Source organism: Dreissena polymorpha, chromosome 4, assembly GCF_020536995.1.
Source record: "Dreissena polymorpha isolate Duluth1 chromosome 4, UMN_Dpol_1.0, whole genome shotgun sequence".
Classification (NCBI taxonomy): Eukaryota; Metazoa; Mollusca; class Bivalvia; order Myida; family Dreissenidae; genus Dreissena; species Dreissena polymorpha.
The window spans coordinates 52,966,296-52,988,530 of NC_068358.1; the positions used below are offsets into that span (position 1 = coordinate 52,966,296).

At 35.7% G+C, this 22,235-nt stretch overlaps 2 protein-coding genes across 4 annotated transcripts in view; one reads left to right on the plus strand and one right to left on the minus strand.

Annotated features, from left to right (window-relative positions):
- The window catches only part of LOC127876100 (integrin-linked protein kinase-like), a 31,129-nt gene extending 29,545 nt beyond the window's left edge, over positions 1-1,584 (minus strand). For 2 of the 3 annotated variants that reach the window (XR_008047648.1, XM_052421021.1), the window contains exon 1: positions 985-1,346. Coding sequence is in view for 1 of the 3 variants with exons in the window: in XM_052421021.1 (XP_052276981.1) it covers positions 985-1,073 (89 nt within the window). In the remaining 2 variants the exon portion in view is untranslated. Of the gene's footprint in view, positions 1-984; positions 1,347-1,562 lie in introns of those variants that run through there. The other variant, XM_052421022.1, reaches the window with a different exon arrangement.
- Positions 1,333-20,051, plus strand: LOC127876089 (ribosomal RNA-processing protein 8-like). Its single transcript, XM_052421005.1, has 6 exons — positions 1,333-1,421; positions 8,036-8,142; positions 11,077-12,155; positions 15,076-15,205; positions 18,848-18,954; positions 19,293-20,051. The coding sequence occupies exons 2-6, from the start codon at positions 8,062-8,064 to the stop codon at positions 19,498-19,500; spliced, it is 1,605 nt and encodes a 534-aa protein (XP_052276965.1). The 5' UTR covers positions 1,333-1,421; positions 8,036-8,061; the 3' UTR covers positions 19,501-20,051.
- Positions 20,052-22,235: the final 2,184 nt, after the last annotated feature.

Consider the following 22,235-nt stretch of genomic DNA (forward strand, 5'->3'; position numbering starts at 1 on the left):
TCATAGACAATCGCTAAATGTTTTTACTTTAGACTCTCTGTCGCCCGTTTTTTTCAGACAAGTCGAAGTTTGAGATTCTGATGTATCCCTCTTTTTGCTCATTGATTCTCTTTTTGAAGCATTTTATGTCAACAAAGATGGATGCGCCAAAGCCAAAACGAGCGAAAATGCAGAAGACTTTGACAAGCTTTTATCCCAAAGCTGTGGGAAGAAAGTAAAACTTGCCATTTTATATTCTCTTTTTTATACTCCCACTTATCTGAAGAAATCACCATTATCCCTTGTTATCATGAAGTGCCGCCCTGTCAATAGTTTTAGCGCAGCACGCATGAATGAATGGCTGGATTACGCCATTCAGCATTTCTTCCGGCTATATCCATCCATATTACGTATAAACTATGCACTTTTTTTGGCATTATAAGAAGGTACTTTGATGAAAGTACATAAGGCGTGACATATGCTCGAGAAGTGGTTGTTAAAGCCTTCAAAATAACTGAAACGTGGAGCTTCTGGTGGGGCTTCACCCCCCTGGACCACCTAGAAGGGCTCTGCCCTGCACCCACCAGCAAATCTTTCAATATCCCGATCCCCCTAACCAGAAATCCTGGATCCGCCCCTAAAAGGGGCTAACTTGTCTGCATGAAAAAATTCAATGTTAAGGGCTGAGAAATGTCCCCTCCCCCTCGAAATTCAGGACAGGGCTTGTGTGCATGGTACATATTCTTTTCACGAAAAGATGCACAAGCAATTGTGCCAAGGTGAACCACCTGCTTGGAAGCTGTTCAAACAGCGCTTCCGTTAGCTTTTAAAAGTTGGAAGTCCTGACTTCCAAGCCTGAATTTTGGACGTCCCAGACATAAATTTTAAAGTCACACTTTTATTTTAGAATTTTAATGAACTTCAAACAAAAATCATAAAGACTTTATATATATAATAATACAGATTATACTCAAATGGTTATGAGTGACGATGGCCTATGCTTACCCTTGGTTGAGATCATTTTCAGTGTTATCAAGCCAAACACGAACATGCATAGCATTGCCTTCTCTCACTTTTGTAAAGATATCATCCATTCTGGAGCTGTCAAGTGTCAAAAATGAAAACAAATCCCCTTGGGGAGCCTCTATGAAAAAACTTCACTAAAATTTCATTTATCGACCTATTTTTGATCAACTTCTAACCACAACCAATATTATGAAGCAAACTTATGCTTTTTAAACTAATATCTCCACGTAAAAATAGGTAGATAACGAGAAATTAGTCATACATTTCACACACAAATATTTACAAGAAATTTGTCTGAAGAGTTTCTGTTCCCACAATGCACTTGTATCTAATACAGCGTTACCGCTGCGGCGCCCATACTCGATCTCTGTGCTTGAAAATTATCAAGTCAGTTAAGCTGGATTGCAAGCGGATCGGTATTAATTCTGTGTACGTCTTAATGAGCTTAATCGCGCATTTGATGAAACAACTATATGTGCATATTAATATAGAAACTATGTGTGTAACAACGACATATTAAAACGTAAATTTATAAGGTGCCAGCATACATTATGTACCTCTCACATTATCCTACACGTGTAGTGTGGTTAATTATCCCCACGCTTTTTGAAAAGCATGGGGATATTGTGGTTATCTCCGCCGTTTGTCCGTCCGTCCGTCCTGGCCACTATTTCCTACACTATACGCACTAGAACCTTGAAACATACACACATGGTAGCTATGAGCATATGGATTTACAGACGTTTCGCGCCCAAGTCTTTTCGCACCCTAGTTATTTCGCCCCCAAGATGTTTCCGCCCTGGTCGTTTCGCACCTGGTCGTTTCGCCCCCATACTAGCGGAACAATATTTGTTGAGTAGTTTAATTGATGACCATTATATAATTTTAATAAGAGGATATTTATCACGTCAATGACTAAACTTATAGTCTAGCCTCTAGAGTAGTAACAGAAAACTAAAAAGATATTTTTTCTGACCTATTTATTCATTTGACATACAATAACGTAGAATAACAGTGTAAAACAACGTGATGAACACATACGATATTTCAGTAGTTTAGTTACATAAAACGACAATGAAAGCATTCTTTATTTACATATGTTATGAACTACATAAACACAACAGCGTATAAGCAACACAAAGAAAAGTCCGTAGAGTCTATTTGTTTATTTATCTGGCATAAAATAACGTAGAATAACAGTGGCGTAAAACATCACGATGAACACGATAATTCAGTAGTTTAGTTACATAAAACGATTTAGAAAAGGAGATGGGCAATTCTTCACAATGAAATTAGATTACATCCATTAAAGTCATGCAAGTGAGTTCAGTATAAGAACATGTAATCATGTAACTTCGAAACACAATGAGCGGTCACTATGACCAATTTTATTGTGTTAGTCACTGAGAGATATAATTTTGTTCTCTACATGAAGATAAAATTTCATATTAACACAATAAAGCTTCATAAGTATTTCTTAAAAAAATAGGCTTGTATTACTCTACAGCTAACTTAAAATTTTAATGTTATATGTTTTTAAGTAACATTAATGATTAATTTCTTGCTCCTGTGTCTGCCTTGAAAAGAAAACAAGACTTTAAACAGCATCTGAATTAATGTGACAATATGAATTAAAAATGCATATTTTTCAAGTATTATTTATGTTATAATTACATGTTTTAATATATATTTCATGTTTTTTTCTGACATTTTAATGCAACTTGTGTCACTTAATTAACATTTTTAGTAGTTTAGTTACATAAAACGACAATAAAAGCATTCTTTATTTATATAGTTTATGAAGTACATAAACATGACAACACGAAGAAATGTCCGTAGGGTCTATTTGAACACATTCGATATTTCAGTAGTTTTCAGCGTACATCACTCCATATCTGGCGGTCCGTACAGTTTTCCGCAAGCACGCAGGTAGTGAGTGGTCGTCAGTTCACCCGCAGAGTATTTTTCAAATAAATCCTTGACTTTTTGGGAGGTGTCTGTACTGACGGCCTCTATTTGTGCCGTCATTGCTGCCGGATGCTATCAGGGTTGCGTGCCGCTGTGCATGCTGGCACTCACTGAGCAGCACAGGTACTAATCTGTAAAATGACAGACCGCGGTGACCAGCTCTCGAGTTCAGACGATGGTGATATCCTGAAATGTATATAAGGAACTATTAAAACTGACAAATATCTATGAAAATGTAATGTATGTTATTGTTTGTTCACTGTATATATAAGTTACGTAGAATATTAATATTTGGCGAAAAGAAATAGACAGTTGAAGTAGTATTAAATAGAAGCATTCGTACACGATCATTAAATTAAAAACAGAAGGAAAAAAAAAGAAATCTTACCTTCAACGTCGTTATTCGTTCGGATCTGGTACCCTAACACGGACCAACTGGCAACATCAAAGATCGGGTGATCAAGCCACTGGCGAGAGATGTAGTCCATCAGTCGGTTCCTCTTTTCGCGATCCGGATGTGATCTTTCGTGCTCTGCAAACTTCAGAAACGTTGGGCGAATGTGTTGGGCTGGTAAAAATGGCAGGCACAACAGCTGGCGAATAAGATTGAAGGCAGAGGACCGCTGCATATACGCAGGCTTCAACCCGAGGTCCATCACCCGAGCCGAATCCCATTTCCCAATTTGCAGCAAAGTCATCGACATCAATATCGGTCTCTGATCTATGTGTCTGTTCTTTTTAGAACAAGGACTGCAGACGAAGTCAAGCTCGCCTCCTGACGTCACAGCGGCTTTGTATTCCTCAAGAGAAATACCTGCGAAACGAAGGAATTATTGTTTAATTACTGCATAGCGTCTCTTAAAATAAATACATCTAAAACAAAGGTCTCGATCTAAGAAAAAAGTAATCGCCATACAAATTACAACTTCTACCTTTACGGAGAATTATTAGAAATAGTGACATCCTTTAAATACTTAGGTATAACAACCCAAACACTAGCAGAACGCGAAAATAGAGCTCTACATAGACTTTTCACTATTATAAATTAATACGAAAAAATACATACAAAACTACTGCCATGTAATTTAATGTTTGTATAAGTAAATAATTCTTCAATTTTCTCGTCTTACAATTTAAGATATAATTATATTGATTAAGTACTGATGAATTACTGTCTTTTTGTCAACTACATACAAAACAATTATTGTTATTTAATTAATTACATAAAATATATTGATGGATTATATAATAACTTTTTTATAATAAGTAAATGTATATCGTTTTATTAGTAAATCAAGTACATTGATGAACAAGTTGATTTATCATTTCATTATAAATAAATAAAAATAATAAACCTAAAAAAACGACATTTTTTAAAATCATTTTTACTGTGAAGCGAATACACGACGATCTTTATCTGATAGTTAAAATAACATTACGCAACAACATCGGATTAGTGGCAATGTTAAGATAAGCTGTCTGCATTGAATGGCATGTTTATAACACCTGTTCATACTGTTAATCAAATATCCATTTAGGGAGCACTTTAAAAGAAAACTGATTTGTTTATTTATTGACAATCGAAGGCGGGTGTCAGTAATTGATTGTTGCCTAAGCACCACTTTGTGCGTAAGCTGTCAAGTTAATCAATGGAACTTATCGCAATTAAGATGTTTAATTATGTCTTACGACTTTAACAGAGAGTTTCAAGGTTTATTGTATCGTCAATGACATGTACAATATAATAATACATAAAATAACACAATTTACAAACATGCATGGCCAATCTTACAGATTTGTAAAAGACATTTAAGTGTGTAATATTACACTTAAAACTATTGCTTTTACAAATACATGTTTCATAGACATACATCATAAAAAACCATAATGCCCCTGTTAACCTTATGTTAAACACCTGTTATAAAATACTGAAGTTGATACAACACTGGTGTTTGTAAAACTGGGTACTAATGCGCATAGTGAAAAATGATGTAAAAGAGCGACGACCTAAGTGAACTGGTTAACAGTGGCTTTCTGTATTTTAATAAAACAGCTAATTAAGATGGTAAAATAATAAGAAACATTTATGTAATAAACCACTTATTACATTAAAACCTAAACAACTATAGTTGAGCGTTAAAGAGAATTTATCATCTTTAATCCTATATAATAGATTCTATACACAAAATATATTCAATATACCATCAACTTATGACTAGAATTTCTTACTATACACAAGTACATTATATAACAGAGATAATAAATATACTATCGCTGCTATTTTCATAAAATAAGCAACACTACTACTTATTTACACATGTCATCACTTTCTTATTATTAATTCCATTTAAAAAGTCATTTTTAATTGAATTTAATAAATAGTAATACTAATAGAATATCACGCATACAAGAAACCAAATGCTTTATTTCCATACATTGTATTGTATTAAATATGAAATTGCACTACATGAATATTTTTTGGAATATAATAGAACAGAACACATAGTTTATTTGAGTATACATAGCACATAATAATAAATTACAGCAAAGCACATTTATAAACTGAATGAGTCGTAATTATTTACATTACAATATATAGCAGCACTGTTATTCTTTTAATACAGATCTCCAAATGTTTTCACATTTCGTTTTCTACAAATGGTAAGCGCTATAGCTACCATAACTAACACCTGTTTTATCACAATTACATAATGAGGGAATGAAATACATTGTTAATTTAAGACTCATGCTATTTAAATTTACGGTCAATTGCCTCATATATATATATATATATATATCTATATAATCCGCTTATAAAAGATACTCATATCAAATTGATTGGATTGTGATTATCAAGTCAATTAAAAAAATATCTTTGATTTTGTATGAGTAACTAACTATTATTCAACTGACTCACCTGTTTTGCACGTTCGATGCTGCCAACCCGAGCATGAATCACATTGGACCGCGTGTTGCCGAGGACGTACTTCAGTCCTGCATCTTATGCATGGAAAATCCATGTTGCACACTACTCCCGTTCACAACTATTAAACTATCACAGTTTCAAGACTATAATGTTACACTTTATTCGAGCAAATGTTGAATGTTATAAAAAAAAAATCACTATTAAAAAATCCTGTTTTTATAGGTCCAACACTAGATCTATGCACTGGTCTGACTTTTTGACTGCATTCATTTTACATTAATATATATACTTTTGGTGGCTAATTGCTTTTATCACCTACCCTTTGTCGGATTAATGCGTGATATACTTACATTATTGAATATAATGGTCACCAATTAAACTACTCAACACCTAGTGTTCCACTAATATACTTACATTATTGATTCAGGGTACTTTCTTTGATGATTATATAATGGTCACCAATTAAACTACTCAACACCTAGTCCCTGGTCGTTTCGCACCTAATATGGGTGCGAAACGACCAGGTGCGAAACGACCAGGGCGGAAACGTCTTGGGGGCGAAACATCCGAGGACCAGCATATGTGCAACCCTGCCAGTGTTTTTTTTCACCATTTTGGGAATGGGGCCGGGTCCCTTTGAATTGGGAAAGTGTGTCCAGTATTATATTTACTAAGGTTGATCTTATAAGGATGGGAGATGAACAAAATATTGAGTTCTAAAAAAAAAAAAAAAATTTTTTTGGGGGGGGGGGGGGAAACCTTCCATTGGGAATTTTTAGCTCCCATTTGGGAAAACTATATACTTTTTTCCATTGGGAATGGGTCTGGTTACCGGACCCAATTTTGAATGAAAAAAAACACTGCCTGCACTATTTGGAATTTTGATCTGACACCTGGGTCAAAAGTTATGGGGGTTGGGGCGGGGCCGGGTCAGAGATTTTCACTCATTTTTTTAGTTTTTTTTACTATAATTTCTTCATTTCTACACCGATTGTCTTCAAATTGATACAGAACCTCTCTTATGACAATTCGGTCAATCTCAACTATGCATGGCCCCATTACCAACCCTGGGGCGCCCCGCCCACATAGGCCACACCCACCCCAAATTGCAGTTTTACAATAATTTTTTCATTTCTACACCGATTCACTTCAAATTGATACTGAACCTCTCTTATGACAATACGGTTTATCTCAACTATGCATGGCCCCATTACCAACCCTGGGGCGCCTCGCCTACATAGGCCATGCCCACCCAAAATTGCTTTTTACTATAATTTCTTCATCTCTACACCGATTCACTTCAAATTGATACGGAACCTATTTAATGACTATACAGTCATTCTCAACTATGCATGGCCCCATTACCAACCCTGGGGTGCCCTGCCGACATAGGCCACGCCCATCCAAAATTGCCTTTTACTATAATTTCTTAATTTCTACACCGATTTATTTCAAATTGATACTGAACCTCTCTTATGACAATACGGTCAATCTCAACTATGTATGGCCCCATTACCAACCCTGGGGCACCCCGCCCACATGGGCCACGCCCATCCAAAATTGCCTTTTACTATAATTTCTTCATTTCTATACCAATTCACTTCTAATTGATACTGAACTTTTCTTATGACAATACGGTCAATCTCAACTATGCATGGCCCCATTACCAACCCTGGGGCGCCCCTGGGTCAAACATGTGGTGTGGGGATACGGGTCGGCCTCTGTTTAAGTCTGTCGCAACTAGGCTTTCATGAATTAAATTCGCAGAAAAGCACTTGTCTTATATCCTATAAGCATCTTATCTCTCAAAAGCTCTGTATTAACAAGACAGCGATTAAATGACATGTCAAAAAGAATTTATAATTTTCTCCCATTTTAACGATTCACCCAAAAACAACTCGCCCCATATAAATAAGTCAGTCTATATTAAATAAAGAATTGCCTCACACAAGTGACCTATAAGAAAAATCAGGGACCTATACAATGTACAAACAGGTTTGTATAGGTCCCTGGAAAAATTAAGCATCCTGCACGTTTAAGTCCTGGCTTGAACAATGCTTTAGTATGTAGTAGCATAGTTCTTTAGCTAGCAGTAGCATTACTACCCATGAGCATACATTTTGTGCTTGCTTCCAGGAGTTTCCAGGCTTTGGATCTTCGCTATGGACTTCGAGTGTGGAGACTGGGATGTCACAGGGGAGGCAACACAGTTGGTCAATAACCTGTTTGGTACTTCCAAGAAGGTAAATATTAATAAAACTAAATTCTGTCACAGAGTGAGAAAATTGTGCGGCCAGTCCGGTACTCAAACCCGACCTTGCTAACAGAGCGAGTGCTCTCCAGACTGAGCTAATCAGGCCGCCACTAAACTTTTCCCCTAACGTAACCAAGTTCAGACAGTGACATACACCCCCACTTGAATATGTTTTTGTCCTCGAAAACAGAGATTCGGGGTGATATATAATTAACCATTGGGCTCCGTAGGAGTATACCCAGGTAACGCCACGGGCCCCACGTTGGGCGCCATACAATTTTGGTCCGGTAAGGTGTTTACTGTAATTATAATGTAGATACAATTATTCATTTATTGAATGTAATCCATCAGCCACATACAAAGTTTTTCGTGTTTTTTTTCATGTATTGAAAATGTTTCATCATTTTGTTTGTTAATAATCATAATTCATGCTTGTTTTAAAAGAAATTTAAGTATAGATCATATATGTTTATTATGCCCTCCTTCGAAGAAGAGGGGGTATATTGCTTTGCTCATGTCGGTCGGTCTGTCGGTCGGTCTGTCGGTCCGTCCACCAGATGGTTTCCGGATGATAACTCAAACACGCTTAGGCCTAGGATCATGAAACTTCATAGGAACATTGATCATGACTCGCAGATGACCCCTATTGATTTTGAGGTCACTTGGTCAAAGGTCAAGGTCACAGGTGAAGGTCACCGTTACTGGAAATAGGCATTTTAAGGATTAAGCATGGTTCAAACAAGGGAAACAACTACCGTTTATGCATGTTCTTTTTGTTACAGCATTTGCCTCCCTTGTAATTTAATTAAATTTTACCAAATGTAAGGCTAACTGCATTTTTGTAATGCATTGCAGGGTTTTTTTCCCACTTTTTGGGAAGATAGCCCATGGCTTTGGAATTGGGAATTTTATCGGCATTTTCATGAATTGGGAAAATAAATTCATTAGCCTTTTTTTCCACATGAAAAGTCCACTGATTAGGGAAATACCAAATTTGATATAACTCTTTATAATCATTCAAATTAAAAGAACAAAATCATATTATACTTTGTTAGATGTAATTGAATTGAAATTGAGATAAAATACGCATTAGACTTCTTTCAAAAAAAAAAAAAAAAAAATTTTTTTTTTTTTTTTTGGAAATTGGGAAGTTTTTGCCACATTTTGGGAAAAAAGTATACTTTTTGGGATTGAGAACATAGCCGAATTTCGGCTATAAAATCGGGCCAAAAAAAAACCTGCATTGTATCAATAAACATCGGGCAAAAATGAAATTAAGGTTGCATTATCTCTACCTAGTTATGCCCCCTTTCGAAGAAAAACTGAACACAGTAAAATGGTCCACCACCACCAACCACCACCACCAACCACCACCACCACCCACCACCACCACCCACCACCACCACCACCACCCAAAACCCACCCAACCACCAACCCACCCACCCACCACCACCACCACCACCACCACCACCAGTTTTTGTCCCCCACTATAGTAGTGGGGGACATATTGTTTTTGCCCTGTCTGTTGGTCTGTTGGTTGGTTTGCGCCAACTTTAACATTTGCAATAACTTTTGCAATATTGAAGATAGGAACTTGATATTTGGCATGCATATGTATCTCATGGAGCTGCACATTTTGAGTGGTGAAAGGTCAAGGTCATCCTTCAAGGTCAAAGGTCAAATATATGGGTCAAAATCGCTCATTTAATGTATACTTTTGCAGTATTTCAATATTCAAGATAGCAACTTGATATTTGTCATGCATGTGTATCTCATGGAGCTGCACAATTTGAGTGGTGAAAGGTCAAGGTCAAGGTCATCCTTCAAGGTCAGATGTCAAATATATGTGGCCAAAATCGCTCATTTTATGAGTACTTTTGCAATATTGAAGATAGCAACTTGATATTTGGCATGCATGTGTATCTCATGGAGCAGCACTTTTTGAGTGGTGAAAAGTCAAGGTCAAGGTCATCCTTCAAGGTCAGAGGTCAAATATATGTGGCCCAAATCGCTAATTTTATTAATACTTTTGCAATATTGAAGATAGCAAATTGATATTTGGCATGCATGTGTATCTCATGGAGCTGCACATTTTATAGTGGTGAAAGGTTAAGGTCATCCTTCAAGGTCAAATATCTGGGTCAAAATTGCTCATGTAATGTCACTTCTGCAATATTCAAGCTAGCAATTTTATATTTGAAATGAATGTGTATCTCATGGAGCTGCACATTTTGAGTGGTGAAGGGTCAAGATCAAGGTTATCCTACAAGGTCAAACGTCATATAGGGGGACATTGTGTTTCACAAACGCATCTTGTTTATTTTATTTTATTTTTGTTAATGCAACAAAAGTAATGTGTCTTATATTTAAACTTATAAACCTTATTTTTAATGAAAATTAATATGAACCTTAGTATATGTAATATTGAAATCACTTTTATTCTCAATTTTAAAGTATTTGTAAGCAAAAAAAGCGATTTTCCCAATCCAAAGGGAACTGGCGGCATTTCCAAAATGGTAACAAAAAACTGCATTGAATCCTTACGTTTTGAGTTAATAGGGCATAGAGCACATTGCATACAAACATTATGACCAAACAAATGTTCGTTCTTAAATGCACTTTTAAAGACAATTAACTTGACTGTAAAATTACTGACTTCAATGTGTTTCTTACTTTTCCATATATGGATGCTACTCAGTACTGGTACCTTGTTCAACATATGCTTGTATCATAAGTATTTGTACATCTCCAGAAAATGGAGGAAATAAAGCTTTATATATACTGATATATTTTCTGCAAATTATCTGTATGAAAAATATTGATTAATAAGCGGATCAAATTGTTCAGTTTTGATGATACATGTATTTGTTTGTCTTTCAGTGCTGCATAATGATGCGTTTGCATATTCTTCTAATAATTTCAGAAAAAGACGAAGAAAAGGAAGGTTGCTGTTGAGGCCAAGGAAACAAATCATCATGAAGAATTGGTAGAACCATCAAATTTACAAAATATGATTGCTTCAAAGGCTAAGCTGGAAGACAGAGCTGGCTCAGAAAATAGCTCAAAGAAGTCAAAGAAGAAAAAGAAAAAGAAACATGTTGAAGAATCTTCAGATTTAAGTGTTGACAAGAATTCTGTAATTGTAAAAAAACATTCAAATAATGCAATAAAAAGTAATCATATGAATAAAACAAATGAAAGCCAACAGTATCAAACTAATTCTCCCAGTAATAGTGTTCAACTCAGTTATCAGGATGAAAAAGTTAATCCTAATAATACAAGTGCAAAGAAAAGAAAAATGGACGATGGATGTGCTGTGAGTAATGACAAGAAGTCTAAAACTATACAATCAAATACTGATAAAACCAGTGCAAATACTGGTAAGAAAAAGAAAAGGAAGTGTAAGAAAAACAAATTTAAAGATTATTCCAAAGAAGAGGATCTAAAGGGCCAAAAAATCACCCCTGATCTCGTATCTTCCAACACTAATGAAAATGAGCCAAGCGTAGTCAAAGAAAAGGAAGTAGCATTGAGCAGTGACATTGGTAACGGTACAATGTCGAAACAGAGTAAACAAAAGTCTAAAGATGAAGTCAGTGGGATCAAACCAAAACATTTAGCAAATGAGACAGCAAAAAGTAAATTTGATGCAGCCAAACTTGGAGCTTTGTTAGCTTCAAGTAAATGTGAACTGAAAACAGATGTTAAGAAAGACAAAGATAAACAATCTATCAATAATGCCAACGAACAAGTGTTGGATGCAGAACCCATCATTGACAAGTCAAGTAGTAAATCATTGCTTGAGAAAAGTAGGGACCGGCTCAATGCAGCAAGGTTTCGCTATTTGAATGAACAGCTGTATTCAAGCACCGGTCACGATGCATACAATCTGTTCAAGCAGGATAAAGATGCTTTCCATGTCTACCACGCTGGCTTCCAGAACCAGGTTGAGAAATGGCCTACAAATCCTGTAGATATCATCATTGGAATAATTAAAGCAAAGTATGCGACCCTAAATACCTATTGTATTTGGATATATTAACACAAGCCCACAACCTCGCATTGGAGAATTTCAATTTGGCTTGCTCAGATCCAAGTTTCATTTAGGTGAGATTATAATATTTATTGGTCTCAAGCAATAAAGCAAGAATTTGGGCTTGCTTGGTCGAACTGCTTGTTTCTATGACTCATCACTTTGGACCTCTTAAGGGACCCAAGTTTGATTCATTGTGCTTTTAACATGTTACTGCGGGGCAAAGTAAAATTAGTAAGGCCCATCATTGGTTATGCTTTGGAACAAGAACTTTAGGTGGAGGTAAACCATAGAAGGATGCAGGGGTCTCGCCAGTGGGCGAAGTGGGCGATTTGCTCGCCAAGGGAATATTTGAATATTTAAGTAACTAATTAATTTCATGAAGGCAACATAACTTCTCCACCTTTTAATTATTTGTTTGTGCCACACATTGACCATTAAAATCAATTTGATGTGGAGAATTGGACACAGGAGAATTCTCAGCCAGAAGTTGCCCCATTTACAGGTCATGCAAAGTTGAATATTCAAATGAACAGTTGGGAGCTATTAGGGTTCTTCAAATTGTACATAGGTGATGCCTTGATTAATTGCCTTGTGCTGGCTATCAATAACTATACTTCAGCAAAGTTAAATGGCCCATTAAAACAATACAAAGAAATGATCAAATGGGAAGAGGTAACCTAGCACTGGCAATAATTATGGGGCTCATTTACAGGTTAGATTTGGAATCTGTGCTTTAAAATGAGATTTTAAATGAAATTTTAATTTAAGAAATTGTAGCACAACATAAATTTGATTTAATGTTGATTTTCTTACAATTTACAAGGAATTCAGAAGATTATGAATATTACTGGTTTGAAGTTTTATTTGATACACCTGTACAGGAAAAAAATCATAAAAAGTACCAGCATAATTTACAATCAATTACAAATAAGAACAAGATGCGTTTGTGAAACACAATGTCCCCTTATATGATGTTTGACCTTGAAGGATGACCTTGACCTTGTGAAGGATGACCTTGACCTTTCACCACTCAAAATGTGCAGCTCCATGAGATACACATGCATGCCAAATATCAAGTTACTATCTTCAATATTGCAAAAGAATTCATAAAATAAGCGATTTGGGCGACATATATTTGACCTCTGACCTTGAAGGATGACCTTGACCTTTCACCACTCAAAATGTGCAGCTCCATGAGATGCACATGCATGCCAAATATCAAGTTGCTATCTTCAATATTGCAAAAGTATTTATAAAATAAGCGATTTGGACCACATATATTTGACCGCTGACCTTGAAGGATGACCTTGACATTGACCTTTCACCACTCAAAATGTGCAGCTCCATGATATACACATGCATGCCAAATATCAAGTTGCTATCTTCAATATTGCAAAAGTATTCATAAAATGAGCGATTTTGGCCACATATATTTGACCTTGAAAGATGACCTTGACCTTTCACCACTCAAAATGTGCAGCTTCATGAGATACATATGCAAGCCAAATATCAAGTTCCTATCTTCAATATAGCAAAAGTTATTGCAAAATGTTAAAGTTGGCGCAAACAGACCAACAGACAGACAGGGCAAAAACAATATGTCCCCCACTACTATAGTGGGGGACATAAAAATGTAGGTTTTATACACTTGACATCTCTTATAACAAATGAAATGCAGCCTTTTGAAATCCTTAACCCATTTCAGCCTCTATTATTGAAATAGATTATCAGTTATCACATAAGTAGCATGTTAAGTGTTAAATATATTACTTAAACTCATTCAAATATCAATAACAAAACATTAACACTTAAGTGTGTGTGTTTGTATTTGTAAATGTGGTCTCCCAAAGTGTGAAATGAGAGTTGTTTCTGATTAATCATAATTGGCATGGTTTAATGAGGGGTATAAGACAAGTAAAGAGTTGATTGAAAGCTGAATGGAAACCACTTCTCCTTTAATTTGCCGCAAAATAAATGTAAAATTAAGATCTATGATGCAACTGTACAGAAGTGACATCTCCCTAACTTTTGAGCCAAGCTAGACCCCTTACTACCATTTCTCCCCAAAAAGTTGCCACTTCTGCCTATTTTGCATTTGGGAGAAGTGACTTCTCCCTAAATTTTGAACCTAGCTAGACCCCTGGGATGGAATGAAAATAAAATTCAAAATACAACGTTTATTTGTGCTGCATTCCAATTATGTCTGCACAGGCTTATTAGGGTCGTAAGGACGTTTCTTTCCAGTTAGACTGGATTTCCCTTTAGAAGAGACTTCCTTTTAATGAAAAATTCCATAATGGCGAAGTCTTCCTTGATTTACCTGTGCAGACTGCAAAAGGCTAATCTGGGGTGGTACTTTACACACCTGCATTGAGTGCAGGTCTCCCAGAGTGAGGCTGAACTGTGCAGCAGGTAGATTTTATGCCCCTGGATCGAATGATCAGGGTATATTGTTTTTGACATGTCTGTCTGTCATTGTATGTGTGTCTGTCCCAAAACTTTAACCTTGGTCATAACTTTTGCAATATTGAAGATAGTAACTTGATATTTGGCATGCATGTGTATCTCATAGAGCTGCACATTTTGAGTGATGAAAGATCAAGGTCATCCTTCAAGGTCAAAGATCAAGTATATGGCTTCAAAGCGGCGCAGAAGGGGGCATTGTGTTTCACAAACACAGCTTTTGTAATATTTTATATGGTGTTAGATGTGTACTTACCTTTTCAACAGTCAGGTTAGAACAAAGTAACCCTAATATTTTTTACACACTTGGATCTTTTCCAAGCCTCTTCTTAGTACTGGGGAGCTCATTTTGAAGATAGATATTTCAAGTCCACCATGTGTTGTGAAATAAGTTCATGTGTATTTCAATTTAATTTCTTTCAGGCCTAAACATCTGGTAGTTGCAGACTTTGGATGTGGAGATGCCAAGATAGCACAGAATGTTGCAAATAAAGTGCACTCGTTTGACCTTGTTGCCCTTAACAATCATGTGACAGTCTGTGACATAGCCAAGGTAGATGATTATTATGCCCCCCTTCGAAGAAGAGGGGGTATATTGTTTTGCACATGTCGGTCGGTCGGTCCATCCACCAGATGGTTTCCGGATAACTCAAAAACGCTTAAGCCTAGCATCATGAAACTTCATAGGTACATTGATCATGACTGGCAGATGACCCCTATTGATTTTCAGGTCACTAGGTCAAAGGTCAAGGTCACAGTGACTCAAAATAGTAAAATGGTTTCCAGATGATAACTCAAGAATGCTTATGCTTATGATCATGAAACTTCATAGGTTCATTGATAATGACTTGCAGATGACCCCTATTGAATTTCAGGTCACTAGGTCAAAAGTCAAGGCCACAGTGACTCAAAATAGTAAAATGGTTTCTGGATGATAACTCAAGAATGCTTACGCCTAGGATCATGAAGCTTCATAGGTACATTGATCATGACTGGCAGATGACCCCAATTGATTTTCAGGTCACTAGGTCAAAAGTCAAGGTCACAGTGACAAAAAACGTATTCACACAATGGCTGCCACTACAACTGACAGCCCATATGGGGGGCATGCATGTTTTACAAACAGCCCTTGTTATTGGGTGTTTTGTAAAGTAAAGAAGCAGTATATTCATGTGATAGTTATAATAGGTGTTTGATTTTGAACAGTCTACCATGAAAGAAATACTGTAACAAAAGAATCATTATCCAGTGAATAATTTGCTGGACCTGTTTTTAGCTCATCTGAGCACAACATGCTCATGGTGAGCTTTCTTGATCCCCTTTTGTCTGTTGTCCTTTGTCAACATTTGCCCCATAAACAATGTAGAGGCCACATTTATTGCCAAATCTTCATCTTCATGAATCTTGCTCAGAACATGTATCCCAATGATGTCTCTGCAGATTTCAAAGATGTGTTAAGTGAGATTAAAAACTAGGTCATCAGGTCAAATAAAAAAGCTTTTAAACACTCTACAGGCAACATTTATTGCCCAATCTTTATGATAATTGGGAAGAAATTTCTCACAATGAAATCTCTGCTATACTTAAAACTGTATTGCATGGGGGTCAACATTGGAGTCACTTGATCAAAATAAAGTACTGTAAAAGCTTGTGACCACTTAAGAGGTCACATACCGGCTATTTCGCTCTATCTTCAAGCTTCATGAAACATTGTCAGAACATTTGTTCCCTTGAAAACTCAACAGAGTACAACAAATGGTCATAAGGGATCAAACATTAGGTCCCTATATATTATTAGTCCCCTAACGGTTTCACCGGAGGGGACTTATGGTTTGCACTCCGTCTGTCAGTCTGTCTGTCCGTCACACTTTTCTGGATCCTGCGATAACTTTAAAAGTTCTTAATATTTTTTCATGAAACTTGAAACATGGATAGATGGCAATATGGACATTAGGCACGTTATTTCATTTTGTTCCTACGTCAAAAATTCTGGTTGCTATTGCAACAAATAGACTAGAAATACTGCTGAAAATGGTGGTTTTCTGGATCCTGCGATAACTTTAAAAGTTCTTAATATTTTTTCATGAAACTTGGAACATGGATAGGTGGCAATATGGACATAATGCACGTCATTTTATTTTGTTCCTATGTCAAAAATTCTGGTTGCTATGGCAACAAATAGACTAGAAATACTGCTGAAAATGGTGGTTTTCTGGATCCTGCGATAACTTTAAAAGTTCTTAATATTTTTTCATGAAACTTGGAACATGGATAGATGGCAATATGGACATAATGCACGTCATTTCATTTTGTTCATACATCAAAAATTATGGTTGCTATGGCAACAAATAAAAAAATATTCTGACAATGGTGGAATTTCTGATAATGGTGGAGCCGGTAGGGGACTTTTATTGCTTGGCAATAGTCTTGTTAAAGAAATAAAACTTGTGAACTCTCTAGAGGCCACATTTATTTCCAAATTATCATTTAACTTGTCATACTATGTCTACCAAAATTGTCTCTGTTGTATTAACAACTGGGTCACTAGGGGTAAAAAACTAGGTAACAAGATCAAATTAGAGAAAATGCTTGTTAACACTCTAGACGTCACATTTATTGCCAAATTGTTGTGAAATTAGGTCATGTGGGGTGATAGATAAGTTTCAAGTTCAATCAAAGAAAAGCTTGTGAATACTCCAGAGGCTACAGTTATTACCCAATCTGTATAAAGTTCAGTCAGTACATTTATCCCATATTCCACTGAGTTTGAAACTGGGTTTGAAACTGGAATCCAAATCGAGGTTTTTATGTCAAATTCTTAACATTCTAGATGCCACTTTTTTGCCTAATATTAGTGAAACTTGCTCAGAACATGTTTCATAATAGTACCTCAATAGAGTTTTAGGGGGAGTTGTGTGGGGTCATAAACTAGGTCACTAGGTCCAATCAAACACAAATCTTGGTGTGTACACCTTTTAGGCCACATTTATGCCATGAAACTGTTGTGTGAGCATTTGTTGGATGGATTTCTCCGCCGAATGTGAAATGATTCCAGTCAATTAAACAAATGAATTGCATGATTATTAAATTTTGGTAGAATATAAAAAAAGAAAGGTTTTTAAAATACTGTAAAACCATTGTTATTTGTGGGATATTAAATTTGTTGATTTTGTGGGTTTAAAGTTCTATGAATTTAAGATCCAAACAAAAAATTATCCCTTTTTAATATTTTTTATGACTGAATAAACATGATCATTAAAGACAATAAAATCCAATGTAATTTATGCACACATTCTTCGTTTGTTTCGCAATCTGGATAAATCGAGAAACTACACAAAGGGGAGTATATTTTGCAATTTCCTGACACTTGACATTTCTTGTGAAACGGGAACGCAGTTTAGCTGCATCGATACCTTAAAGTTAGTTCAGGTAGAAAACTAATGATTAGCGCTTATTGTTAGCACCCTTCATGACTCACTGTGTGTTTTTCAGGGATGTTGTATTTTAAACAGCCAACACGCGGCATGTCAAAGACAATAAATGCAATTAAAAGATGACACCTTGTGATCAAAACCGTATTTACTATATTTACTAGTATCTAGTTTTTATTGGATAAATTTAAATTTGTTTAATTCATTTACACATAATTTTCAAATACCAGTATTCTTTTAAATTACTCTATAGTTTTAAATGCAATCATAAACCTCATAAAACGCAGCTTACATTCTTTATATAAAAAATATGCACCTTCTCTAATTGGTGCCGATAAAAAAATATCAGTGTGGCTATGATTGTAAATGAATAAGATTAATTGGAAATTGTTCCAAACACTTGTTAATGGTCATTTAGTTGACAAATATAAATGATTATACAGTACACATATGTGAGTTCATAAACGCTTGTGCATTGTTTAAAAATTGGACTGTCAGGTGTTTTATTTTTAACACTATCTGCTCAAAACAGTTCAGTTTGTTAGGGTCCCAGGTGAGCACCTTAGGGCCTTTGGGTCTTTTGTTTTTCCTGTGACTATTCAAGGACAAAAAAATAAGGTTGACCAACAACTGGATAACCAGTATAATTGATAACAAATAATTTGTTTATGCCATTTTAACGTTAAGAGGTTGTTAAAGTTTTGTTTCATAATGAGCATTTTTGTATACATTCACGTTGGCAATTGAACATCCTTGTCTTACAGATTCCATTAGGCCCAGCCAGTGTTGACATTGGCGTATTTTGTCTGTCTTTGATGGGAACCAATCTTTCTACTTACCTTGGGGAAGCAAACAGGGTGCTCAAAACAGGGTATGTGACATTTTGACTAGCTTTGGATAAAAATAAAAAACTGGCATGCACAACCAAATTTTTTTTTAATCAATGTTCATGAATGTTTTGTTAACCATTGCATCTGTGATTCAGAGTTAAAATTTAAAATATACGTAATTCACAAATTTATCAAGTAAAGATGTGGCATATAACCTTTGTACCATAGACCCATTTTTGCGGCTGAAAAACACATGATGCCAAGGGCCTTCCCAGCATAAGATCAGTACACAGCCTCTTGTTATTGTACATTGTTAAGCATATGTTTATTTGTCATGTCCAGGTGTTCTAACCCTACCATGTATACTCTGCTATTTCAGAGGCACAATGTACATTGCCGAGGTAACCAGCCGGTTTGCAAACATCGGCCAGTTTGTGCTGCAGGTAGAGAAGATGGGCTTTAAATGTTTGTCACAGGATTCAGGAAATAAAATGTTCGTGTTGATGACCTTCAGAAAAACTGGTGACTTCAAGGTCAAGGACAGTGGAAGCATTCAACTGAAGCCATGCGTGTATAAGAAGAGATGATTGTAAATATTTGTGACTCACATTTTAGGACCTGGTTTGGGATGGGCTTTTTTTTTGCTGATAAAGGAATTTTTATTTTGTTAATGATATTTTGGCTTAAGGAAATAAAAAATATATCATGTATTGAGCTGTTGCCTCTGAATTGAATTTAAGGACCCATGATAGTAAAAACTTTTCGATCTTGCCAAATGAAAAAGCAGATAATTTCAAAACCACTTTCCCAAGAATTCTGTAAATTTTCAACTGTTTCTAATGAGTATTTTTTTAATGTTTGATGCTTTAGTTTACATGTGTAATGGCTATCTTGGCTGCAGAGATCCGTTTCATCAGGTGCTGAAATTCAACATTTGATGGCACTGTTCAACATTTCGTTGTCATGAATAAAACCAATAATATGTAGGTGCAAATTTTGTTTTCAATTTTGCTTTTTTAATATGTGAATATTATCCATGAAAAGTTATGCACAATTGATTGTACATTGATGTGTATGATCTTAATACAAAAATAACATCATAATAAGGTTCTTACTGCAATAAAGTCATATAAATAGAGTCTTAATGTTTAATGTACATGCTACCAACCCATAAACATTGTTTTTACATATTTTGTGCCTAATCAACCCCATGAGATGAGCTTAATGTACATGTATGTGAGTTAAGTGTCGTCTCACATTAGTATGAGCAGTCTGCTTATTGTAATCTGGAACTCCCTATTTCCTCTTTCATGGAATTTTTCTTTTAAAGGACGTCTTTTCTTAAAACGAAAAACCAGTCTAAGCAAAACGTTTTGTCCCTGATTTGCCTGTGTAGAATGCACTGGCTAATGTGGGACAAAACTACCCACATGTATTGACCTTGTTTTCTTAGAGCCATGCTCAAATGTATGGAACTGATGAAGAATCACCACACACATTTATATGTAAAAAGAGGGCAGTTTATTGGCATATATTATAAGAATAGATCATGCACATAAATGAAGATGTAAGGAAATAAAAGTATTATTTATTATTTACAAAAAGGGAAACATACAACTGAAAATGTCTATGAAACAAATGTATAGTGTTTTTTAAAATTAAAATAAGGTAATAAACAACTTAAGAGGTAGTTAAAACAAATAAAATATAATACATTTATTCACTCTACACAACTTATATCACACCAAATGATATGTTTGTATTTTGTTTATTAATAGCATTAATGCTACAGTTAATGCTACAAATTATACAAACAAATTGCCAAACAAAACTCAAACAAATTTCTATTTTACAATGAGACAGCTTAAATATGTAAATTAAAAAGGTACACAGCTTCAAGTCAAATTGGATTGCAACAATGTGTACCATGAGTATACATTACCAGGATGAATATCATTGGAATTCAAATATTGCTTTCTAAAAACACAAAGATTGTATGTAAATAAATAACCTCTGACAGTTGCATTGAACAAACAAACTGACAAAAGTTTAATTTGCATTCATGGAGACCACACAAAATCTACAGTTGGAACGTTGCCAAATGTTGATTAAATTGATTGCTCAGATTTCCAATTTAACTTACTGGGCTATTGTTTACGCCTGAGCAGTTGTTTCAAAGGATATTAAAAACTACAAGTGGATCAATGTGTCCATGTATACATTTCACATGTTTCATAGTATTTGTGTAGTAGGCTTGTTGTAACACACAGTTTTAGTGTATCATGTTTTCAAAATTTCACACAACCCACTTCCCTACATATACACACAGCCTTCATCCAATGCACTAGCCCCTTAGTCCAGGGCTAGTGAAAGTCAATTTGGCTCATAGCATTTTGGTAATGCATATCATTGGGCAAAGAGACATTTCAAAGTTTTTTTTAAATACAATAACATCATGATTGGTTTAGAACAATCTAAATTAACACTACCCATTACTTTACCAATATAAGCTTTGCTGTTTTGTAACCAGTCTACCTGAGAAATCTTATTCACGCTGAGTTTGAAAAAAATTAAAGCTTAAGGGGAACAAAAAACAAGAGCTGTCAGAGGACAGCGCGCTCGACTATTCAAGTGCTTGACAGTATAACGTAAGCCATCATGGAGAGGGGGGTATAATGTGGGTGTGTGGTAATTTAATAGATGATCTTTCAAAAAAAAGAAAAATATTTTTTTAGCTCACCTGATTGCTCAGGTGAGCTTTTGTGACCGGTCTTTGTCCGTCGTATTTCCGTCCGTTAACATTTGCTCGTAAACACTCTAGAGGCCACATTCCTTGTCCGATCTTCATGAAACTTGGTCAGAAGCTTTGTCCCAATGAAATCTCGGCCGAGTTCGAAACTGGGTTGTGCCGGGTCAAAAACTAGGTCACTAGGTCTAAAAAAAGAAAAACCTTGTAAACACTGTAGAAGTCACATTTCATGCGCAATCTTCATGTAACTTTGTCAAAATGTTTGTCTTAATGATATCTTGGTTGAGTTCAAAAGTGGTTTCGATCCCTTGAAAAACATGGCCGCCAGTGGGCGGGGCAGTTTTCCTTATTTGGCTATAGAGAAACCTTGTAAACACGCTAGAAGTCACAATTTTTGCCCAATCATCATGAAAATTGGTCAAAACATTGGTTCAATTGATGTCTCGGACGAGTTAGAAAATGGTCGAGATCGGTAAAAAAACATGGCCGCCAGTGGGCGGGGCATTTTTCTCTATATGTATATAGTGGCAGTTTTCCCTATTTGGCTATAGAGAAACCTTGTAAACACTCTAG